The 22326-nt window shown below is 48.9% G+C and overlaps 1 protein-coding gene across 1 annotated transcript in view; it reads right to left on the reverse strand.

Annotated features, from left to right (window-relative positions):
- LOC140390197 (H-2 class II histocompatibility antigen, A-U alpha chain-like) overlaps positions 1-11940 on the reverse strand; it is a 203474-nt gene extending 191534 nt beyond the window's left edge. The window contains exon 1 of the mRNA XM_072475147.1: positions 11782-11940. Within this exon, the coding sequence (XP_072331248.1) occupies positions 11782-11848 (67 nt within the window). The 5' untranslated portion in view covers positions 11849-11940. The remainder of the gene's footprint in view (positions 1-11781) is intronic.
- Between the last annotated feature and the right edge of the window lie 10386 nt (positions 11941-22326).

Consider the following 22326-nt stretch of genomic DNA (forward strand, 5'->3'; position numbering starts at 1 on the left):
TCTCTCTCCCCTTTACCCTCTGCTCCACTCTGTCTCTCCCACACTCTCATTTATTCTATGCTCCTTTCTGTCTCTCCCACGCTCCCCGCTCCTCTGTTTTTCCTAATCACTGCTCATCTGTCTCTCCCACTCTCTCCTTAACTCTCTGCTCCCCTCGGTCTCTCCCACTTTCACTTTACTCTCTGCTCAACTCTCTCTCTCTCCTTTATTCTCTGCTCCACTCTATCGCTTCTACTCCCTCCTTTGCTCTCTGTTCCTCCCTGTCTCTCCCACGCTCTCCTTTACTCTCTGCTCCTCTATCTCACCCACTCGAGAACAGAGAACATAGAACAATACAGCGCAGTACAGGCCCTTCGGCCCATGATGTTGCACCGAAACAAAAGCCATCTAACCTACACTATGCCATTATCATCCATATGTTTATCCAATAAACTTTTAAATGCCCTCAATGTTGGCGAGTTCACTACTGTAGCAGGTAGGGCATTCCACGGCCTCACTACTCTTTGCGTAAAGAACCTACCTCTGACCTCTGTCCTATATCTATTACCCCTCAGTTTAAAGTTAGGTCCCCTCGTGCCAGCCATATCCATCCGCGGGAGAAGGCTCTCACTGTCCACCCTATCCAACCCCCTGATCATTTTGTATGCCTCTATTAAGTCTCCTCTTAACCTTCTTCTCTCCAACGAAAACAACCTCAAGTCCATCAGCCTTTCCTCATAAGATTTTCCATCCATACCAGGCAACATCCTGGTAAATCTCCTCTGCACCCGCTCCAAAGCCTCCACGTCCTTCCTATAATGCGGTGACCAGAACTGTACGCAATACTCCACATGCGGCCGTACCAGAGTTTTGTACAGCTGCAACATGACCTCCCGACTCCGGAACTCAATCCCTCTACCAATAAAAGGCCAACACTCCATAGGCCTTCTTCACAACCCTATCAACCTGGGTGGCAACTTTCAGGGATCTATGTACATGGACACCTAGATCCCTCTGCTCATCCACACTTTCAAGAACTTTACCATTAGCCAAATATTCCGCATTCCTGTTATTCCTTCCAAAGTGAATCACCTCACACTTCTCTACATTAAACTCCATTTGCCACCTCTCAGCCCAGCTCTGCAGCTTATCTATATCCCTCTGTAACCTGCTACATCCTTCCACACTATCGACAACACCACCGACTTTAGTATCGTCTGCAAATTTACTCACCCACCCTTCTGCGCCTTCCTCTAGGTCATTGATAAAAATGACAAACAGCAACGGCCCCAGAACAGATCCTTGTGGTACTCCACTTGTGACTGTACTCCATTCTGAACATTTCCCATCAACCACCACCCTCTGTCTTCTTTCAGCTAGCCAATTTCTGATCCACATCTCTAAATCACCCTCAATCCCCAGCCTCCGTATTTTTTTGCAATAGCCTACCGTGGGGAACCTTATCAAATGCTTTGCTGAAATCCATATACACCACATCAACTGCTCTACCCTCGTCTACCTGTTCAGTCACCTTCTCAAAGAACTCAATAAGGTTTGTGAGGCATGACCTACCCTTCACAAAGCCATGCTGACTATCCCTGATCATATTATTCCTATCTAGATGATTATAAATCTTGTCTCTTATAATCCCCTCCAAGACTTTACCCACTACAGACGTGAGGCTCACCGGTCTATAGTTGCCGGGGTTGTCTCTGCTCCCCTTTTTGAACAAAGGGACCACACTTGCTGTCCTCCAGTCCTCTGGCACTATTCCTGTAGCCAATGATGACATAAAAATCAAAGCCAAAGGTCCAGCAATCTCTTCCCTGGCCTCCCAGAGAATCCTAGGATAAATCCCATCAGGTCCCGGGGACTGATCTATTTTCAGCCTGTCCAGAATTGCCAACACCTCTTCCCTACGTACCTCAATGCCATCTATTCTATTAGCCTGGGGCTCAGCATTCTCCTCCACAACATTATCTTTTTCCTGAGTGAATACTGACCAAAAATATTCATTTAGTATCTCGCCTATCTCTTCAGACTCCACACACAATTTCCCATCCCTGTCCTTGACTGGTCCTACTCTTTCCCTAGTCATTCGCTTATTCCTGACATACCTATAGAAAGCTTTTGGGTTTTCCTTGATCCTTCCTGCCAAATACTTCTCATGTCCCCTCCTTGCTCGTCTTAGCTCTCTCTTTAGATCCTTCCTCGCTACCTTGTAACTATCCATCGCCCCAACCAAAACTTCACACTTCATCTTCACATAGGCCTCCTTCTTCCTCTTAACAAGAGATTCCACTTCCTTGGTAAACCACGGTTCCCTCGCTCGACGCCTTCCTCCCTGTCTGACCGGTACATACTTATCAAGAACACGCAGTAGCTGATCCTTGAACAAGCTCCACTTATCCAGTGTGCCCAACACTTGCAGCCTACTTCTCCACCTTATCCCCCCCAAGTCACGTCTAATGGCATCATAATTGCCCTTCCCCCAGCTATAACTCTTGCCCTGCGGTGTATACTTATCCCTTTCCATCATTAACGTAAACGTCACCGAATTGTGGTCACTGTCCCCAAAGTGCTCTCCTACCTCCAAATCCAACACCTGGCCTGGTTCATTACCCAAAACCAAATCCAACGTGGCCTCGCCTCTTGTTGGCCTGTCAACATATTGTTTCAGGAAACCCTCCTGCACACACTGTACAAAAAACAACCCATCTATTGTACTCGAACTCTATCTTTTCCAGTCAATATTTGGAAAGTTAAAGTCTCCCATAATAACTACCCTGTTACTTTCGCTCATATCCAGAATCATCTTCGCCATCCTTTCCTCTACATCCCTAGAACTATTAGGAGGCCTATAAAAAACTCCCAACAGGGTGACCTCTCCTTTCCTGTTTCGAACTTCAGCCCATACTACCTCGGAAGAAGAGTCCCCATCTAGCATCCTCTCCGCCACCGTAATACTGCTCGACTAGCAGCGCCACACCTCCCCCTCTTTTGCCTCCTTCTCTGAGCTTACTAAAACACCAAAACCCCGGAACCTGCAACATCCATTCCTGTCCCTTCTCTATCCATGTCTCCGAAATGGTAACAACATCGAAGTCCCAGGTACCAACCCATGCTGCCAGTTCCCCTACCTTGTTTCATATACTCCTGGCATCGAAGTAGACACACTTCAAACCACCTACCTGAACACTGGCCCCCTCCTGCGACGTCAAATCTGTGCTCCTGACCTCTATACTCTCATTCTCCCTTACCCTAAAACTACAATCCAGGTTCCCATGCCCCTGCTGCATTAGTTTAAACCCCCCAAAGAGCACTAACAAATCTCCCCCCCAGGATATTTGTGCCCCTCAGGTTCAGATGTAGACCATCCTGTCTGTAGAGGTCCCACCTTCCCCAGAAAGAGCCCCAGTTATCCAGAAATCTGAATCCCTCCCGCCTGCACCATCCCTGTAGCCACGTGTTTAAATGCTCTCTCTCCCTATTCCTCATCTCACTATCACGTGGCACGGGCAACAACCCAGAGATAACAACTCTGTTTGTTCTAGTTCTGAGCTTCCATCCTAGCTCCCTGAAAGCCTGCCTGACATCCTTGTCCCCTTTCCTACCTATGTCGTTAGTGCCAATGTGGACCACGACTTGGGGCTGCTCCCCCTCCCCCCTAAGGACCCGGAAAACACGATCGGAGACATCACGTACCCTTGCACCTGGGAGGCAACATACCAAACGTGAGTCTCTCACGCTCCCACAAAATCTCCTATCTGTGCCCCTGACTATAGAGTCCCCAATAATATCTCTATAATTTAATCTATGCTTCTCTCTCACTCTTCCACTCTCTCCTTTACTCACTGCTCTCCTCTGTCTTTTCCAGTCCATCCTTTACTCTCTGCTCCTCTTGGACTCTCCTACTCTCTGCTCCTCTTTGTCTTTCCCACTCTCTCCTTTACTCTCTGTTCCTCCCTGTCTCTGCTTTACTCTCTGCTTCTTTCTGTCTCTCCCATTCCCTCCTTTACTCACTGCTCCTCTTTGTTTCGCCCAATCTTTCCTTTACTCTGCTGTGGTGAGTGTATTACACCAATAATCCCCCATTGTATTTGTACCGTGGTGTTGCCCTGGTGGGCTCCACCTATGGGCCATTGTATGGTATTATCCATAGGGGAACATGTTGGGGCCTGTATGGGCTCCGCCCATGGCTCCTCCCCTTGAAGGGAGGGAGAAGAGCAGTCGACCTGTAGGCAGTTCTCAGTATTGGATCAGTCGCAGGCAGGTACTGTTCTAAGTTGATTAAAGCCACAGTTTACTTCTATTCCCGTCTCGAGTGAATTGATGGTCGCATCAATTTAATCAACTACAAAGCAACTATGGAATCGGCCCTCAAACCTGACCGACTGGAACTCGATCCGCAGGCCGCGGAGGCAAAAGAAATTTTTTCGCACTGGTTCCGCTGCTTCAAGGCCTATCTCACAGCCTCCTCCACGCCTTCCGTCACCGACGAACTGAAGCTGAGCCTCCTCCACGCACAGGTGAGCCATCGAATCTCTGTTCAACTCGAGGAGGCCTCCTCCTACGTCGACGCCCTCGCGATGCTCGAACGCCTCTATGTACGGCCTGTGATCAAGGTCTACGCGCGACACATCCTCACCACTCGCTGCCGGCATCCCCGGGAATCACTAGAAGACTATCTATGCGACCTCAAAGTCCTCGCACGCAGCTGCAACTTCCAGGCCGTTACGGCCACTCAACATATGGAACTCGCCGTCCGACATGTCTACGTGGCGGGAGTCCAGTCCAACTATGTGAGACAGCGCCTATTCGAAAAAGTGGCCCGTGAACTGGATCAGACGGTAAAGTTAGCCTCCTCTCTGGAAGTTGCGTTCCAGAGCCTTAACGCGACCCCCTCGTGGACCCCCGACCAATGACTACCCCAGGCCTGTGCCGCGCAGCCGCCCGCCCACCCGGGGGGCTACCCTGCTATTTCTATGGCCAGTCCCAACACCCCTGGCAGCACTGCCCGGCCTGTAACATGAACTGCAGCTATCCGTGGGGGCAGCCATATTGCAGACCTCACAGCACGTGCAACTCACGGGCTCCGCCATCTTGGCCATCCTTCCCCACGCGGCCGGCCACGTGCGATCCATGGGGGCTGCCATCTTGGACGCCATTTTCCTCAACGCCCGCCACGCTTGACCAACGGGGGCTGCCACCTTGGCCGCCATCTGCTATGCTGCTCGACACGTACGATCAACAAGGGCAGCCATCGCGGAACCGCCCCAGCACCTCTGACCATGCTGGCTACCCACAATGCAGCGCGGTCACCCTGGACCAGTCGCGACCCAAGCACCATGATGACCGTCCGGGTAAACGGGCACGAGACTCCTTGCCTTTTTGACTCCGGGAGCACAGAGTGCTTCATTCACCCAGACATGGTAAGACGCTGCTCGCTCCCAATTTTACCGGGGCATCAAACCATATCCCTCGCCTCTGGGTCGCACTCGGTGCAAATCCGAGGGTGCACTACCGCAACCCTCGCAATATAGGGCGCCGAGTACGCCAATTTTAAATTATATGTGCTCCCAGACCTCTGCACTCCTCTCCTATTGGGACTAGATTTCCAATGCAACCTCAGGAGCCTAACCCTGAAGTTCGGGGGGCCCCTGCCCCCACTCACCATATGCAGCCTCGCGACCCTAAAAGTCAACCCTCCCCCACTCTTCGCAAACCTCACCGCCGACTGCAAACCAGTCGCCACCAGAAGCAGGCGGTATAGCATACAGGACAGGACTTTTATCAGGTCCAAGGTCCAGCGTCGCTTGCTGGAGGGCCAGCAATAGCCCCTGGAGAGCTCGGGTAGTGGTCGTCAAGACCGGGGAAAAGAGCCGGATGGTTGTAGATTACAGCCAAACCATAAACCGATACACGTAATTCGATGCGTACCCTCTTCCCCGGATTGCATACATGGTAAACCAGATCACGCACTACCGCGTGTTCTCCACGGTGGATCTGAAGGCTGCATACCACCAGCTCCCAATCCGCCCAGAGGACCGCCACTACACGGCTTTTAAGGCAGACGGCCGCCTTTTCCACTTCCTCCGGGTCCCCTTTGGCATCACAAACGGGGTTTCGGTGTTACAAAGAACAATGGACCGAATGGTGGACCAGTACGGGCTGCGGGCCACATTTCCATACTTGGACAATGTCACCATCTGCGGCCATGATTAGCAGGACCACAACGCCAACCTCCAAACCACCCAAACCCTAAACCTCACATACAACAAAGAGAAATGCATTTTCCGCACAACCAGGCTAGCCATCCTCGGCTACGTCGTGGAGAACGGGGTTCTAGGACCCGACCCCGACTGTGTGCGCCCCCTCCTGCAACTCCCCCTCCCCCACTGCCCCAAGGCCCTGAAGAGGTGCCTCGGGTTCTTTTCGTATTATGCCCAATGGGTCCCTAACTATGCGGACAAAGCCTGCCCACTAATCAAGGCCACCATCTTCTAACTGGCAACTGAGGCCCGCCAGGCCTTCAGCTGCAACAACGCGGACATCGCCAAAGCCGCGATCGACGAGTCTGTCCCCTTCCAGGTGGAGAGCGAAGCATCAGAGGTCACTCTCGCCGCTACCCTCAATCAAGCAGGCAGACCGGTAGCGTTTTTCTCGCGCACCCTCACCACCTCCGAAATTCGGTACTCCTCAGTCGAAAAGGAGGCCCAAGCCATCGTGGAAGCCGTACGGCACTGGAGGCACTACCTCGCTGGTCGGAGATTTACCCTCGTCACCGACCAACGATCGGTAGCCTTCATGTTTGACAATACGCAGTGGGGCAAAATCAAGAATGATAAGATCTTGAGGTGGAGGATTGAACTCTCCACCTATATTTACGATACAGTATATCATCCTGGGAAGCTCAACGAGCCCCCAGATGCCCTGTCCTGTGGCACATGCGCCAGCGCGCAAGGTGACCGATTACGGGCTGTGCACGATGACCTTTGCCACCCGGGGGTCACCCGGCTTGTCCATTATATCAAGGCCCACAACCTGCCCTACTCCACCGAGGTGGTCAGAGCTATGACCAGGGACTGCCAGATCTGTGCGGAATGTAAACTGCACTTCTATCGACCAGATAAGGCCCACCTGGTGAAGGCATCCCGGCCCTTTGAACGCCTCAGTATCGATTTCAAAGGGCCCCTCCTCTCCAACAACCACAATACATATTTCCTCAACATTATTGATGAGTTCTCCCGCTTCCCCTTTGCAATCCCTTGCCCCGACATGACCACGTCCACCGTCATTAAAGCCCTACATAGTATCTTCACCCTGTTTGGTTTCCCCAGTTATGTCCATAGTGACCGGGGCTCGTCGTTCATGAACGACGAACTGCGTCAGTACCTGCTCAGTAAGGGCATCACCTCGAGCAAGACTACCAGTTATAACCCCAAGAAAACGGCAGGTGGAGAGGGAGAACGCAACGGTCTGGATGACCGTACTACTGACCCTACGGTCAGGAATTTCCCAGTTTCCCACTGGCAGGAGGTCCTCCATGATGCACTCCACTCTATTAGATCCCTACTTTGCATGGCCACAAACGAGACCCCTCATGACCGCCGATTTGTTTTCCCCAGGAGATCTACCTCAGGGGCCTCGCTTCCGTCCTGGCTGAAAACACCGGGGTCCATCCTACTCAGAAAACACGTCAGGAGCGATAAGGCCGATCTTCTGGTAGAGAGGGTCCAGCTCCTACACTCCAACCCCCAGTACGCATATGTTGAACACCCCGATGGCCGACAGGATACGGTCTCCCTCCGGGACCTGCCGCCCGTCGGTTCCACCACCACTACGCCCCCCCATCCCGCCCAACCTACCATGACCAGCGCCCTGCCCCTATATGTCTCCCGTGTTCCCTCCCACCCACCATCCCCCCTTCACCGATCCACAGGAATGAAGCTCCAGAAGAGACACTCCTGGAGTCCACGTCTGTACCCGCACCGGCGCCCCCACTACCGATGCCAGCACGGATGAGCTCGACACCCGGTCCAGCACCGATGCCAGAGCTTCGGCGATCACAGCGCACAATCCGTGCGCCGGACCGGCTGAACTTATGAACCCGTCACCCCCGCCGGACTTCATTTTTTTTAAACAGGGGGTGAATGTGGTGAACGTATTATACCAATAATCCACCATTGTATCTGTGCTATGCTGTTGCCCTTGTATTTGTATCTGTGTTATGCTGCTGCCCTTGTGGGCTCCTCCTATGGGCCATTGTATGGCATTATCCATAGGAGAACATGTTGAGACACGTATGGGCTCCGAATGGCTCCTCCCCTTGAAGGGAGGTATAAAGAGCAATTGACTGGTAGGCAGAGCTCAGTATTGGATCAGTCGCATGCAGTCACTGTTCTAGTTGATTAAAGCCACAGTTTATTTCTACTCTTGTCTCGAGCGAATTGATGGTCGCATCATCTGCTCCTTCCTGTCTCTCTCTCTCCTGTACTCTCTGCTCCACTCTGCCTCTCCTACTCCCTCCTTTACTCTCTGCTGCTCTCTGTCTCTCCCACTCTCTCCTTTACACTCTGCTCCTCTATCTCTCCCACTCTATTGTTTAATCTATGCTTCTCCCTCACGCTCCCTCTCCTGTCTCTCCCAATCTCTCCTTAACTCTCTGCTCCTGTCTCTCTCTCCTTTACTCTCTGCTCCTCTTTGTTTCACCCACTCTTTCCTTTACTCCTTGCTCGTCTGTCTCTCTCTCCTTTACTCTCTACTCCTCTTTGTTTCTCCCATGCTCTCCTTTACTCTCTGCTTCTGTCGCTCCCCCTCTCTCCTTTATTCTATGCTACTTTCTGTCTCTCCCACTCTCTCCTCCTCTTGTCTCTTCCACTCTCTCCTTTACTCTCTGCTCCTCTCTTTCTCTCTTTGTTCCTGCTCTCGTCTGTCTCTCGCACTTTCCCTTTACTCTCTGCCTCTCCCTCTCCTTTACTCTCTGCTCCTCTCGGTCTCCCCCACTCTATCCTTTGCTCTCTGCTTCTCTGTCTCTCCCACTCCCCCCTTTACTCTCTGCACCTCTCTCTCCCTCTCTACAGCATTTCCCCGTCTCGTCGCCATTCTCAACTCCATCAGTTAAATGGGGAAATAATGATACGGTTGAAACTGATTTTTCCTTCTGGGAAATTGGCCAATCGACTCCCTGACCCCCCACTCATAACCTCTGCTCCACCCAACACCGACACTCACTGATGTCACAACTCTGGCCATTCCTTTCCACCAGCCAACTCACTCCCCATACCCCTCACCCTCCACAATCTCCCAACATCCTTTCTAGTTTCTCCCAGCCACTCCTGCCTGGCCTGCTGAATCTTCCTATGTTTTCCAATTCTCCCACCCCATCCTCACTCTTATCTCCAAACACCTTGTAAAAAGTATCTTCTGGCTTCTTTTTTCTGCTGCAAACCTCTTAAACCCGTCACCCCAGTGTCCCTCACCTTAGGGAGAGGACTCATGGATTTCTTTGTCACTCAGCTTATTACCGTCCCATCCACTGTCACTTTCCTCCTTTCCACTAGCCCACCTGGACAAACATATTAATGCTCCCCCTGCCCGAGGCCTGAACTTACATCTTTATCTAGTTTCTCTCCTATCTCCTCTCATGCGTTCTCGGAGTTCATCTTGTCCATGAGACCCTCCTCTTGTTCCCTCAACCCTATTCTCACTAAACTGCCGATCACCCAACTTCCCTTCCTGCTACCCATATTAGCCGATATTGTTCACGGTTCTCTCTCTTCAGATGTTGTCCCTCACTATTTAAATTATGCCATCACCTTCAAAAACCACACCCTTTTACAGTCAGGGTTCTGCCACAGTACTGAAATTACTCTATCAAAGGGCCACAAGCGATGTCACTTTTGACCGTGACAGAAATAAAATTTCTCTCCTCATCCATTTTGGGCCTTCCGTTCACTGGAGATTCCTGTCCTCAGCTCCCTCTCGATCCATATCTACAATCTTTGACAGGAGTGACACCACACCATCCTCCTCCAATAGCTCAACATTGTCGTCCATGTGGGTGGGATTGCTCCCATTTGATTCTAACCGTTTTTAACTATGGTTAGAGTCCCTCATTGGCTACTCTCTCTTTCTGCTCATGCTGTTATCTTTGATGTGGCTGAAGTGACTGGTATAGATTGTTTTCAGGGAAGCGATATCTGCACACTTGACGGTTGATCTGAAGTGGAGCATAAACACTGGCATTCTCCGGTTTGATGGAATGGCTGGATTCTGTGCTGTTATTATTTTATGTAATTCTTTGTGATTTATTCTGTCTCAATCCCGTTTCTCATCCATGTGCTGCTCCTCAGTGACATCATCCAAAAAGACTGCATTAATTTTTCACATGTATGCTAACACCCAGCTCTACCTCACCATTACATATCTCAACCCCTCCATTCGTCACATTGTCCAACAGCCAGTGCTGGATGAGTAGAAATATATTTCAATTAAATATTTATGTAATGACCCACAGGAGGCAGGGGTACCGTCTCCACACCAGTATTTATTTGCAATAACTATATCCAACTGCAGCTCCAAACAGTGCTGGAAGACTGGTTCACAAAGCCTACACGGGTGCTTATATGGGCCCCCTCAATGAGCTCATACTCCAATTGGCCAACCAATAATGCCAATTGGAGGTCATTACAATTTAGAAGATCAAAGCCAATGTCTTTGATTACCAGGTAATCATTCCATTTCCATCGCTGGCCAATCAGAGGCTGAATCAAACCTCAGTGACGACCCAGAGGTGAGATTCTGACCCCATTCGCTCTCCTTTGCTGCGATTGTCTACTTTGACCTTGTATTCATGTTCTGTTGCTGAATCCCTCCTTCATGCTCCTGTTTTCTATTGCTTCCTTAACTAATTTCCTATTTTCCCACCCTTCAGAACTTGAATTCATCCAAAACTCTGCTGCCCACATCCTTCCTCACGCCATGTCCTGTTCACCTATGCTCCCTGATCTGCATTGACTATCCACCTGGCTACGCCTCAAGTTTGAAATTCTCAATGTTCAAATCGGTTTGTCCTCACCTTTCCAGGTCTCTGTAACATCCTCCAGTTTTATAATCCCCCGAGCGCTCTGTATTTCTCCAGCCCTGACCTCTCACACCCACCATTGGTGGAAATGGTTTCAACTGTCTGGATTCTAAACGCTCAATTCCCTGTCTGAGCTCTCCATCTCATTCTCCCCTTAAAGAAACTTATTTAAAATCAATTAACTCACCAAGCAAGTCATCCCTTACAATGCTTCCTTCTTGGCTTCTTTGACGTTTTGTCTGATTAACCTCCAGTGAAATGCCTTGGGACATTTTCCCATGTAAAAGGCACCAAATAAATGTAAGTTGTGCTTGTTGCAATACAATATAAACATTCACACTGTGCATTTAAATTTCAGGTAGTCCGGTGGTGATGAGGGATAGAATTAAAGCCCAATCCTCATACACTTACAAGAATTTACTTACAGAGTTACACATGTTTTGTACCTCCCCACAATACCAACAACCACATTCAGTCTGCTCTTCGATATAAAACAATTTATTTACAGGGCTCTTGATTGCAGACATATACCTCTTACCTGCTCCATATATATTACATGAACACAGGTAAATCCCCAGTTAACACCCAGTGCCAGAATTCAATTAAACACCCAGTTAATATACAATTAATACTTCCTGTAATACCACCACGCTGAGCCCAGTGAGATCAGGTATTAATATTTATAAACTATTAAATGTTACTGTGTCATAACTCACATTTCCCAGCCCAGGCTCCATGAATTAAAACCAGCACCAACACAGTTACGTATCTCCCAATTTCCATTTTAATCCTCTCGTTTCTCCCAATTCTGATCAGACTTCACTCAGTGCCGGCTCAATTCAGTTTGCTGTCAATGTCTGAAGTGAAGTTTCTATCTCACTCACTTTACTGAAGCATCACTCTGTAATTGACATGTGGTTTAGCATTAATAAACCAATCACAAATTCGGATCTGCTCCATCACCTGTATCTGGGTAAAATACAAGTCTGTTCGGAGTTTCTCTGAATGACCTTCCAGTCTGTTTTATTTGAGAGAGATCAGAACTGACAAAGATCTTTTTGGAGGTTGGGAGATACATGTTTACTTATATTGAACTGTGATGTGGAGATGCCGGCATTGTACTGGGGTGGGCACAATAAGAAATCTTACAACATCTGATGAAGGAGCTACCCGCTGAAGGAGCTACACTCCGAAAGCTAGTGATTCCAAATAAACCTGTTGGACTTTAACCTGGCGTTGTAAGACTTGAACTGAACAGTCTCGGTTTACTGTTTCCAGGCTCTCCTGCTCTCCTCCATGTCTGTTCCAGGTTCCCAGCTTCAAGACCCACCTCCATTCTGTTTCAATGAATTATCAGAAATAAAATAGAAAATGTTGGAAATACTCAGCAGGTCAGGCAGCTTCTGTGGAGAGAGAGAGAAGCAGGATTAATGATTCCTTTCATGACGATCTGTCATCAGTATTGATCAGAATCTTTCGTCCGGAGTTTGATAGCCAGCTGGTGGTGAGGGATAGAATGGAAGTGTGATTTTTATACACTTACAGGCCTTTATTTACAGAGACACACGTTGCATATTGTGCCCCTAGATATAATACCAACAACCACATTTGGTCTGCTCCGAGATATGACATTTTAAAAATATAGCGTTCAATTACAAACATGTACCTCATTCATTCTCCGTGTATATATGAGCACAAGTAAATCCCAGTTAATACCGTACCAGAATTCAGTGAAACACCCAGTTAATATACAACTTTTATTATTTAAAAAAAATAAATTTAGAGTACCCAATTAATTTTTTCTAATTAAGGGGCAATTTAGCATGGCAAATTCATCTACCCTGCATATCTTTTTTTGGATTGTGGGGGCGAAGCCCACACAAGCACGGGGAGAATGTGCAAACTCCACACGGACAGTGACCCAGAGCCGGGATCGAAACTGGGACCTCAGCGCCGTGAGGCAGCAGGGCTAACCACTGTGCCGCCCTAGTTAATATACTAGTAACACTTCCTGTAATATTGGGAGAAAGATCATGGTGGAATCCCAACAAATATTCTCGAAATGTATTTTTTTGCACTTTTCCCTCTCCTGAAGAGGCTGCCAACAGAGGAATAATTTAAGACAACAGGAATCTCCGCCACTGAAATCAGACAACCTACAAGGTTTCAAAAGTGTTACAGTTTGAGTTTGTAATTTTATTTTATTTTTGCTTGATGATCACTGTCTGTCTCAGCTCTTCCCAATCCTCAACTCAGGTCAATCTTTGAGATAAAGGTAAGGGCACAGATTCGCTTTACCCCTTGATCCTGACAATACAATTCTAGCAGGTGTCATTGTTTACTGCCAGTCCTGCCTCATCTACAAATCCTATGATTAATTTCACACACTGGATCTACCAACAATGTGATTCCCCCAATATTGTCCCATCAAACACTCCCTGGGCAGGTGCAGCACAGGGTTAGATAGAGTAAAGCTCCCTCAACACTGTCCCCATCAAACACTCCCAGGACAGGTACAGCACGGGGTTAGATAGAGAGCAAAGCTCCCTCTACACTGTCCGTATCAAACACTCCCAGGACAGGTACAGCACTGGTTTAGATCCAGAGTAAAGCTCCCTCTACACTGTCCGTATCAAACACTCCCAGGACAGGTACAGCACGGGGTTAGATACAGAGGAAAACTCCCTCTACACTGTTCCTAAAAAGGTAGAGCTTCACCCAATGGGAGTTTCTACTGGAAATGAGTGAGGATGCACTTCAAACATTTTATTATCTGCTGTTAAAGTTCAGTGGGAGATCACAGACGTGTGTCCAAAATGCTGATACGAACTCCCAAAATTAAAAATGTCTTATTGTTGTCCATTTCAGATAATAATGCAAACCCCCTTTAACTGAAATAAAACAAAAAGTGCTGTCGATATTCAGCAAGTCAGGCTGCATCTGTGGAGATAAACAGAATTAATGTTTCAGCTCGAGATGACCTTCCATCAAGTTTATCGGTTTGGTTTGAGCAGAGGTTGTCACTAACACTGAACTAGAACATATTTTATGGTGAGAGTTGGGTTAACAATGTTCACACTGATCTGGAATAGATTATGATAGCTAACAGACTGAACAAACCTTCTGCCTATTCAACAGGTTTGGATCCGAATCCCCATCCAAGATATTGATGCTGCACGTAGATGATGGCACAGTGGTCAGCACTGCTGCTCCACAGCTCCAGGGACCCGGGTTTAATTACAGCCTCGGATGACTGTGTGGAGTTTGCACGTTCTCCCCGTGTCGGTGTGGGTTTACTCCGGGTGCTCCAGTTTCTTCCCACAGTCCTAAGATGTGCGGGTTAGGTGGATTGAGCATTCCAAATTGTCCCTTAGTGCCCAAAAGGTTAGGTGGGGTTATGGGGATAGGGTGGGGGAGTGTGTCTAGGTAGGGTGCTCTTTCAGAGGGTTGGTGAAAACTCTATGGGTTGAACTGCACTGTCGGGATTATATGGCTGGTGTGTGTCTCGTTCATTCTAACCCCTTCATATCCAACAATTAATCATCCAATAACTGACTGAGGAATTATAAGACCTGTTTTTAATTTCACTGTGTCTGCACAAGTGATGGGCTGGGAGAATCAGAATGAATAAAATGGATAGGATTCCGATTCTCATTGACAGTGGGATGTCATTAAACTAGCTTCATCTGACCAGGTGGGGTAGATTGTGGGCAGTGAATGTGTCAGGCCGGAATATAAATGAACAATAGTAAATCTGCTTCACACACTGTAATAATCCACAGGAGGCAGGGGTTCCGTCACCACACAGTATTTATTTGCAGTAACTTATATACAAGAGCAGCTCCAAACAGTGCTGCTAGCATTCCAGTCAACGCAAGACTGCCTCACAAAGCCTACATAGGTGCTTATATGGGCCCCCTCAATGAACTATCATTGAGGGAGCTCATACTCCAATTGGCCAACCAATAATGCCAATTGGAGGTCATTACACCCCCCCCCCCCACCCCCAGGTCCAAGGAATTCCTGCCAGCTGGCATTCCTCGGAGCTTCTTCCTGCTCCTCCTGTCCGGGCCTGTCACCTGTGTCGTCCGCCGGGTCGTTCTCCGACATGGGTGGGGTGTACCTTATAGGTGTCCGTCGTTTCCTTGGAAGTTGTACTTCCTCCTCGGGGAGAGGTGTCACGGCGGCCTCGTCGAACGTGTCCATCTCCGACTCGGAGTCTGGAGAAATTGCTCGGGGCATCTTTCCCGTCTGAGCTATGCCAGCTTGAGGCGGTCCTGCTTCGACTGCCTCCAGGTGTGGTTCCGCTGCCCTTATTGGGTCTAGGTGTTTCTTCAGCACCTTACCTCCTATCAAAACTTTATATGATGTGGGCCCTGTTTGGGACTCTACCATGCCTTTGACCCACGTTGGTCCATTCCCATAATTCTTGACCCAAACCGGTGCCCCCACCTGGAAAAGTCTCTGCTGCCGACTATAATCATGCCCCGTGCGTTGGACCTCCTGTTGTTATTTCTCCACTTTCCCCGTTAAATTTGGGAAAAGGAGACTTGGCCTCGTTCGCAGCCGCCTTCCCATTAAGAGTTCAGCTGGCGGTATGCCCGTTGTGGAATGCGGTGTGGTCCTGTATTCAAACGGCCAGCGGGAGAGCTGTGTGTCCATTGACGCTGCCGGTTGCTTCTGGAGTCCCGCTTTTAGTGTCTGGACCGCTCTCTGCCAGGCCGTTGGATGGTAAAGGGCTGTTTTGATGTGGCGGCTCCGTTTCCCTTTAGGAATTTTCCAAATTCCCCACTTGTGAATGCCGTTCCGTTGTCTGACACCAATACCTCCGGAAGTCCATGTGTTGCAAACGAGGCCCTGAGCTTTTCAATTGTCGATGCTGTGCTTGCCGCGTTTACCCGGTGGGCATCCAACCATTTGTAGTGGGCATCCACTATCACCAAAAACATGGAGCCCATGAAAGGGCCGGCGTGGTCAATATGCAGGCGGGTCCATGGTCTGCCTGGCCATTCCCACGGGTGCATTGGGGCAGCTGGTGGCACTCTTTGCCCCTGTTGGCACTCCTGGCACTGACGTACAAAGGCTGCTATGTCTGTGTCCAATCCCGGCCACCAAACGTAGCTTCGAGCTAGCATCTTAATTTTAGACACCCCTGGGTGTCCGTGATGTAACTCGGTTAAGATTGCCCGATGGTCCTGAGCTGGGACTATTACCGGGCTCCCCATAATAGGATACCGTCTTCTACGGTTATTTGGTCCCTTCTGCTCCAGTATGGGTGCATCTGGGGCTCCACTGGTCGCTCCAGTTCCCCTGTTAGCAGTAAATGCTTCATCTTGGCTAAAACTGGGTCTTTTTGCGTCCACAACTGAATCTGTTGTGCGTCCACTGGTAAGGTGTCCAAAAAATTTAGAGTCATTACTGTCTCCTCTACTTTCGGTATTAGCGGCGGGGTGTCTGGGAGGGGAAGTCTGCTCAAAGCATCTGCATTTGCTACTCGCGTTCCCGGTCTGTGCTCCAGAACGTATCTATACGCCGCCAGTAGCAATGCCCAGCGTTGGATTCTAGCTGATGCAATCGGGGGTATTGACTGGTCTTCTTTTAAATAACCCTAATGACGGCTTATGGTCCGTCACAATGGTGAATTTCCGCCCGTACAGATACTGGTGAAATTTTTTTTACTGCAAATATCACCGCCTTCCTTCCTTCTCGATTTGGGCGTACTTCTCTCAGCCATCGCCAAGGTCCTCGAAGCATAGGCTATTGGCCGTTCTTCCCCATTCCTTCCTTTATGGGCTAAGACGGCGTCACACGTGACCACCAACTCCTTCCTTGGGTCATAATGCTCTAGGACATTTTCGGATGACAGCTGTTCCTTAATGTCCCTAAACGCTCGGTTTTGGCGGGCGGACCATTTCCAGTCTTGTCCCTTTTTTGTAGCTGGTGGAGGGGTTCTAGGATGGAGGCCCGATTTTCAATAAATTTGCCATAATGTTACCAATCCTAGAAATGATCGTAGCTCCTGGACCGTGGTGGGAGCTGGGGCTTCTTTTATTGCCCTTACTCGGTCTTCCAATGGGTGTAAGCCCGACTAGTCTAATTTATATCCCAGGTACGTCACTTGTGGGGCCAGAAAAACACATCTCTTTTCAGCCGTATGCCTGCCTTTGCGAAACGCCTGAGCACTTCCTCGGAGCACGTCCTCCAGGTTCCTTAAGTGTTCCCTGTTTGTCCTACCCGTGATTAAGACATCGACCAAATAAATCGCCACCTGCGGTAGTCCCTGCAGAATATTTTCCATCGTACGCTGGAATATAGCGCAGGCTGATGACACTCCGAAGGGTAGCCTAGTATAACGAAAAAGTCCCTTCAGGGTGTTGATCGTAGCGAACTTCTGGGAGTCCTTGTCCAGTTGTAACTGTAGGTAGGCGTGGCTAATGTCCAGTTTCTTGAACAAAAGCCCACCTGCCAATTTGGCATATAGGTCGTCTATTTTCGAGATCGGGTATTTGTCCAGCAGTGCGTATTTGTTTACCGTCTGTTTGAAATCTCCACAGAGACTTATCGGGCCGTCTGGCTTCAAAATTGGTACCACCGGCGCTGCCCATTCCGAGAACTGTACTGGTCTGATAATGCCGTCGCGCCGTAACCTTTCTATTTCGACATCTACTTTCTTCCTTAATGCAAAAGGTACCGGCCTGGCCTTACAAAATTTTGGAAGGGCTTCTGGGTCCACGTGCAAAGTTGCTTTGGCGCCTATAATTTCCCCCAAACCTTCTTGGAAGACCTCCGGGTATTTTTGGAGTACTCCACTCAACTGCCCGCTTCCACTCTGGAAAATTTTCATCTAATCCAAGTTTAGGTCTTTCAGCCAGTTCCGTCCTATTAAGTTCAGTCCGGAGCCCTCTTACTATCGTCAATGGTAATCTGAGCAATTGTTTGTCATATTCCACGGATACATGAGTCGTGCCTAGAACTTCCAGGGGTTCCCCCGTGTAGGTTTTAAGTTTCGTCAATGTTTTTCTTAGGGTTAGTGGCTGGAGTCCATCTTTGATTTTTTTAAATGCTGCCACTCCCATTACTGATACGGCCGCACCCATGTCTATTTCAATTATTGTCGGCCGACCGTTCACCCGTGGGGTAATCTTAATAGGTTCTGCTTTCTTCGTCGCAATATTATATAACTGTTCCCCTTCGGAGGAGGATGGGACATCAAGGTTGTGTACTTCCCTGCGTCCCCACCTGCTATTCCTCTTTTGCCACCTCCTTCTAGGGTTTCTGTCGCTGTTACCCCACTCTGTCTGGTGCCAGAAGCGGTCCTTCTCTGTTGGGGGAGCCTCAGCCGGTAGTTCCCTCTGTCTCCAGTTAGTCCTAGCAGACTTAGGGGCAGTTCTGGGGTTTTCCTTTGGCCCTCTGTTCCTCAGGGTTTTCCTGAGGGTGGCTATCTGGTAGCTGGACACCTTGTGGTAGTCCCTCTCCCAGGTATCTACCTTCATTGGCGTGCCCTGTAGTTCCTGCACCCCACTTGCTGCCTTTTCTAGGAACAGTGCGAGCTGTAACGCCCGCCTGCTGTCTAGCTGAGTTTCCGCCAAAGGGCGCTTCTGTATTTGATGGTCATTTACGCCACACACTAACCGGTCCTGAAGCATTTCATTTGGCATCGGGCCAAACTCACATTTTTCCACCCGCCTTCTCAGGCGGGTCAAGAAATTTGTGACTGACTCGCTGTCTTCCCACTTTGTTGTGTAGAATCTGTACCTACGCAAAATGAGAGGTGGTTTTGGGCCATAGTGCTCTTCCACCAATTTCGTTAATTCTTGGAACGGTATCGTGTCCAGCATATCGGGATAAGTGAGACTACGTATAATGGCGAAGGCTGAGGGTCCGCACGCCGACAGCAGTATAACCCGTTTCCTTCCATCCTCCATTATCTCACTTGGAAAAAGTAACACAGTCTCTCCACATACTGGGACCAGTCCTCAATAGTCGGGTCGAATGCATCCAACTTCCCAAAAAGAGGCATTTTTGAAAGAGCAAGGCTTACCCTCCGAGTGCGGCAGCTGGTCTCCGCAAGGTTCTTTGTTTACCTCGTCGCCACTGTAATTATCCACAGGAGGCAGGGGTTCCATCACCACACCAGTATTTATTTTCAATATCTTATATATAACAGCAGCTCCCAACAGTGCTGCTAGCATTCCAGTCAACTTAAGACTGCCTCACAAAGCCTACACAGGTGCTTATATGGGCCCCCTCAATGAGCTATCATTGAGTGAGCTTATACTCCAATTGGCCAACCAATAATGCCAATTGGAGATCATTTCACACACTATTCCATCCCCTTTCCCATTGAGCTAAATAAATCAGCAACCCAGAAAGCACTGACTTTCACAGATTATTGTCTATTTTCACAATATTTTAAGACTAATTAATATCCTGGTGAATGCTGAGTGGCTGAGACTCAGAAACAATTATCAACTCAATATGTCTTCCTGAAGCTTGAGAGTGGGGGAGCTGAGTGTTACAGAATTGGAGTATGCCAGAATGATTGGTTCCACCTGAACAAACCCTGAATTGCTGCATATAATGTACAATTCAGATGACTCCATTAACCAATCTAAACACAGCCTGATTGAGGGTCAATATTTACTGGAACAAGTGTTTAATGTAAACCCATCTCGAAAGCTGAAAGTTGATTATCAGTCTGTGATGAACTATGCAATGTCTCCCCCTGCAGGAGGAGATTTATAATCTCACATTAATCCCGTTACAAACAGTGAGGGTGAATTGTCCCTTTAGGAGTATGAAATGCTGCTGTACACCGCATCTCATTTTCCTCTGTTACATGGCTGCAAAATTCAGTTCTGTTGTGCTGGTGGCACTGTTGCTGCAGGATCTGGTCGGGGTAAAGGTGGCAGGGGCTAAGGAGTTTCTCTAGACGACTTATTGTGTAGCCCAAACTGATTGTCATGTTGTGGAGGATGTATGTAACCTGAAGTGTGCAAGAATGGGCAGGTCATGATGTCAGTCAGTCTGTAATACTGATTTATTGCCCAATCTACTATTCTGGGCTTTATTGCCCTCGGTTAAACACACAGGGTGGGGTTCTCCCGTTCCCCAGCCGCATGTTTCTTGGCAGAGCGCCATTCGCTGGTGGCAAGATTCTCGCTTCCTGACGCTTGTCAATTGGATTTCCCATTGAAGCCACCTCACGTTGCCAGGAAACCCGTGGGTGGGGCTGCCCTGCCAGCAGGAAAAGAGAATCCCAACAGCTGTAGAATTCCAGCCATAATATTGTTTAAACCAGAAAGGAATGATGCTGCGTGTTTGGAATGAGTTCCAAGCTTCTAAAAGGACTGTAAAGTCACTGCTTGTTCCCAATCATGGGGGCTATGGTTTCAGCTCTGGTTAGGCTGCAGGATCAGAGGGAGATGGAGAGGAGGCTGCGGAGAAGACATCTGCTCTCAGAGAAAGGAGGAGGAGGGCTCTAACCAGGAGGCCTGACCCACTGAGGGTCTTCAAGAAGTTATTCTCCCATCTAGGCCTTAACCAGCAGCAGTGTGTTTGGTGGCTGGACTTCACTGGGCACGTAGTGAACTGTCCCACTTTCTGCAAATAGACCTGTTGACAAATAGGCATGTTGAGGACAGAGCTGTCAAGTGGTTGCTAAGGTTACTGTAACTGAGTTTTGGGGCCTACAGATACTTACAGAATGATACGGGTGATACCGCCAACACCTTGTGATTCACCATCCATGCAACATCCAGGCGGTCACAGAGACCCTTGTCACAGTCGAGACATGATAGAAAATATATATATTATTGTGACCCTGGATCAGACCCCACCAGTGGCTCGGATATTAGACAAAAAACCCAATATTTTATTTTAATTTTGTAAGACTGTGAGGAAAGGATACCTCACTCCAGGAGTGATTACACAAGGAAATAGGGATATGGCATATTAAAACAAACGTTACTACCAACACAGTATTAAAATATCTTTAACTTCACACCAGAAAACAGCTTACAATTATTCCTTAAACATTGCTACTCAATGCAGTGAATGCAACACTCTAAACTGCTATCTTTATTCCCACTCAAACAACAAAAATAAACATCTCAGCTCTCAATCCACTGTTAAAATACAGTTAGTCCTCAGGAATACCTGCTTTATAGAGAAGTCTGGATACACTACTTGGAAAAAGATCTTTGACACTGTTTTAAAGAAAGGATCTGAATCGTGCCAGAACCATGCAGAAACTCTGGCTGTAGTTCTTCAGAAGCTGTTTCAGCTAGTTTCAGCTCACCTTCTAATTACACTCTATTGAACTCTATTGTAAAGGAACTGCTAATCTATTTATAAGCATATCTTTAACTGAACTGAGATGCTTGACCTCTGCTCATGTCTCCAACTCATGTATCACTGCTTTTCTAAATAATGCTTGATATTTTGGCTTCTCCCAGCAATTACAGAATTTACTAAGCTAAAATCTAATTAACAGCAGAGGGAACCTCCTAAATCCAAACAACATTCCATTAACCCAAGCTGTTTATGATGCAGCTCTGGCTCCCAAAATCTGAGTTTTCTTTCAAACCAGGATATTTAACAACGTGGGGCGAAATTCTCCGTTTTCGGCGCAAAGTCCACTGATCGGCGCAAAAAACGGCGCAAATCCGACTTGCGTCACGCCGTAAAAAGGGTCATAAAGTCTCCGGCCCGAAATGGGCTAGCAGCGACGTGACGGGATCCGCGCTTGCGCACGTGGTTCACGCCGTGAAGCGTCATACACGCCGCACGGCGTGCCGGCTCATAAGGACGCGCTGCTCCCCCCCACCCGACCGGAACACCCGACTGGAATATCCGACTGGATGGGTGGCCGCCGCCCAGCCCCGAGGTTCGAGTCACGCGATGTGGAGGCGCTCCTGGACGCAGTGGAGCAGAGGAGGGACGCCCTGTATCCCGGGCACGGCCGCAGAGTTGCCCCACGCCACAGCCGGCGTCTGTGGAGGGAGGTGGCAGAGGCCATCACCGCTGCGGACAGGCACCCAGTGCCACAAGAAGGTGAACGACCTCGTCAGAGCAGGCAGGGTGAGCCTCCCCCCCCGATATCCATATCCCCCCTCCCCCATATCCCCCCTCCCCCATATCCCCCTCCCCCATATCCCCCCTCCCCCATATCCCCCCTCCCCATATCCCCCATATCCCCCCTCCCCCATATCCCCCATATCCCCCCTCCCCCATGTCCCCCATATCCCCAAGTGAATCCA

This window comes from Scyliorhinus torazame, chromosome 14 (assembly GCF_047496885.1).
Source record: "Scyliorhinus torazame isolate Kashiwa2021f chromosome 14, sScyTor2.1, whole genome shotgun sequence".
In the NCBI taxonomy this organism is placed as follows: domain Eukaryota; kingdom Metazoa; phylum Chordata; class Chondrichthyes; order Carcharhiniformes; family Scyliorhinidae; genus Scyliorhinus; species Scyliorhinus torazame.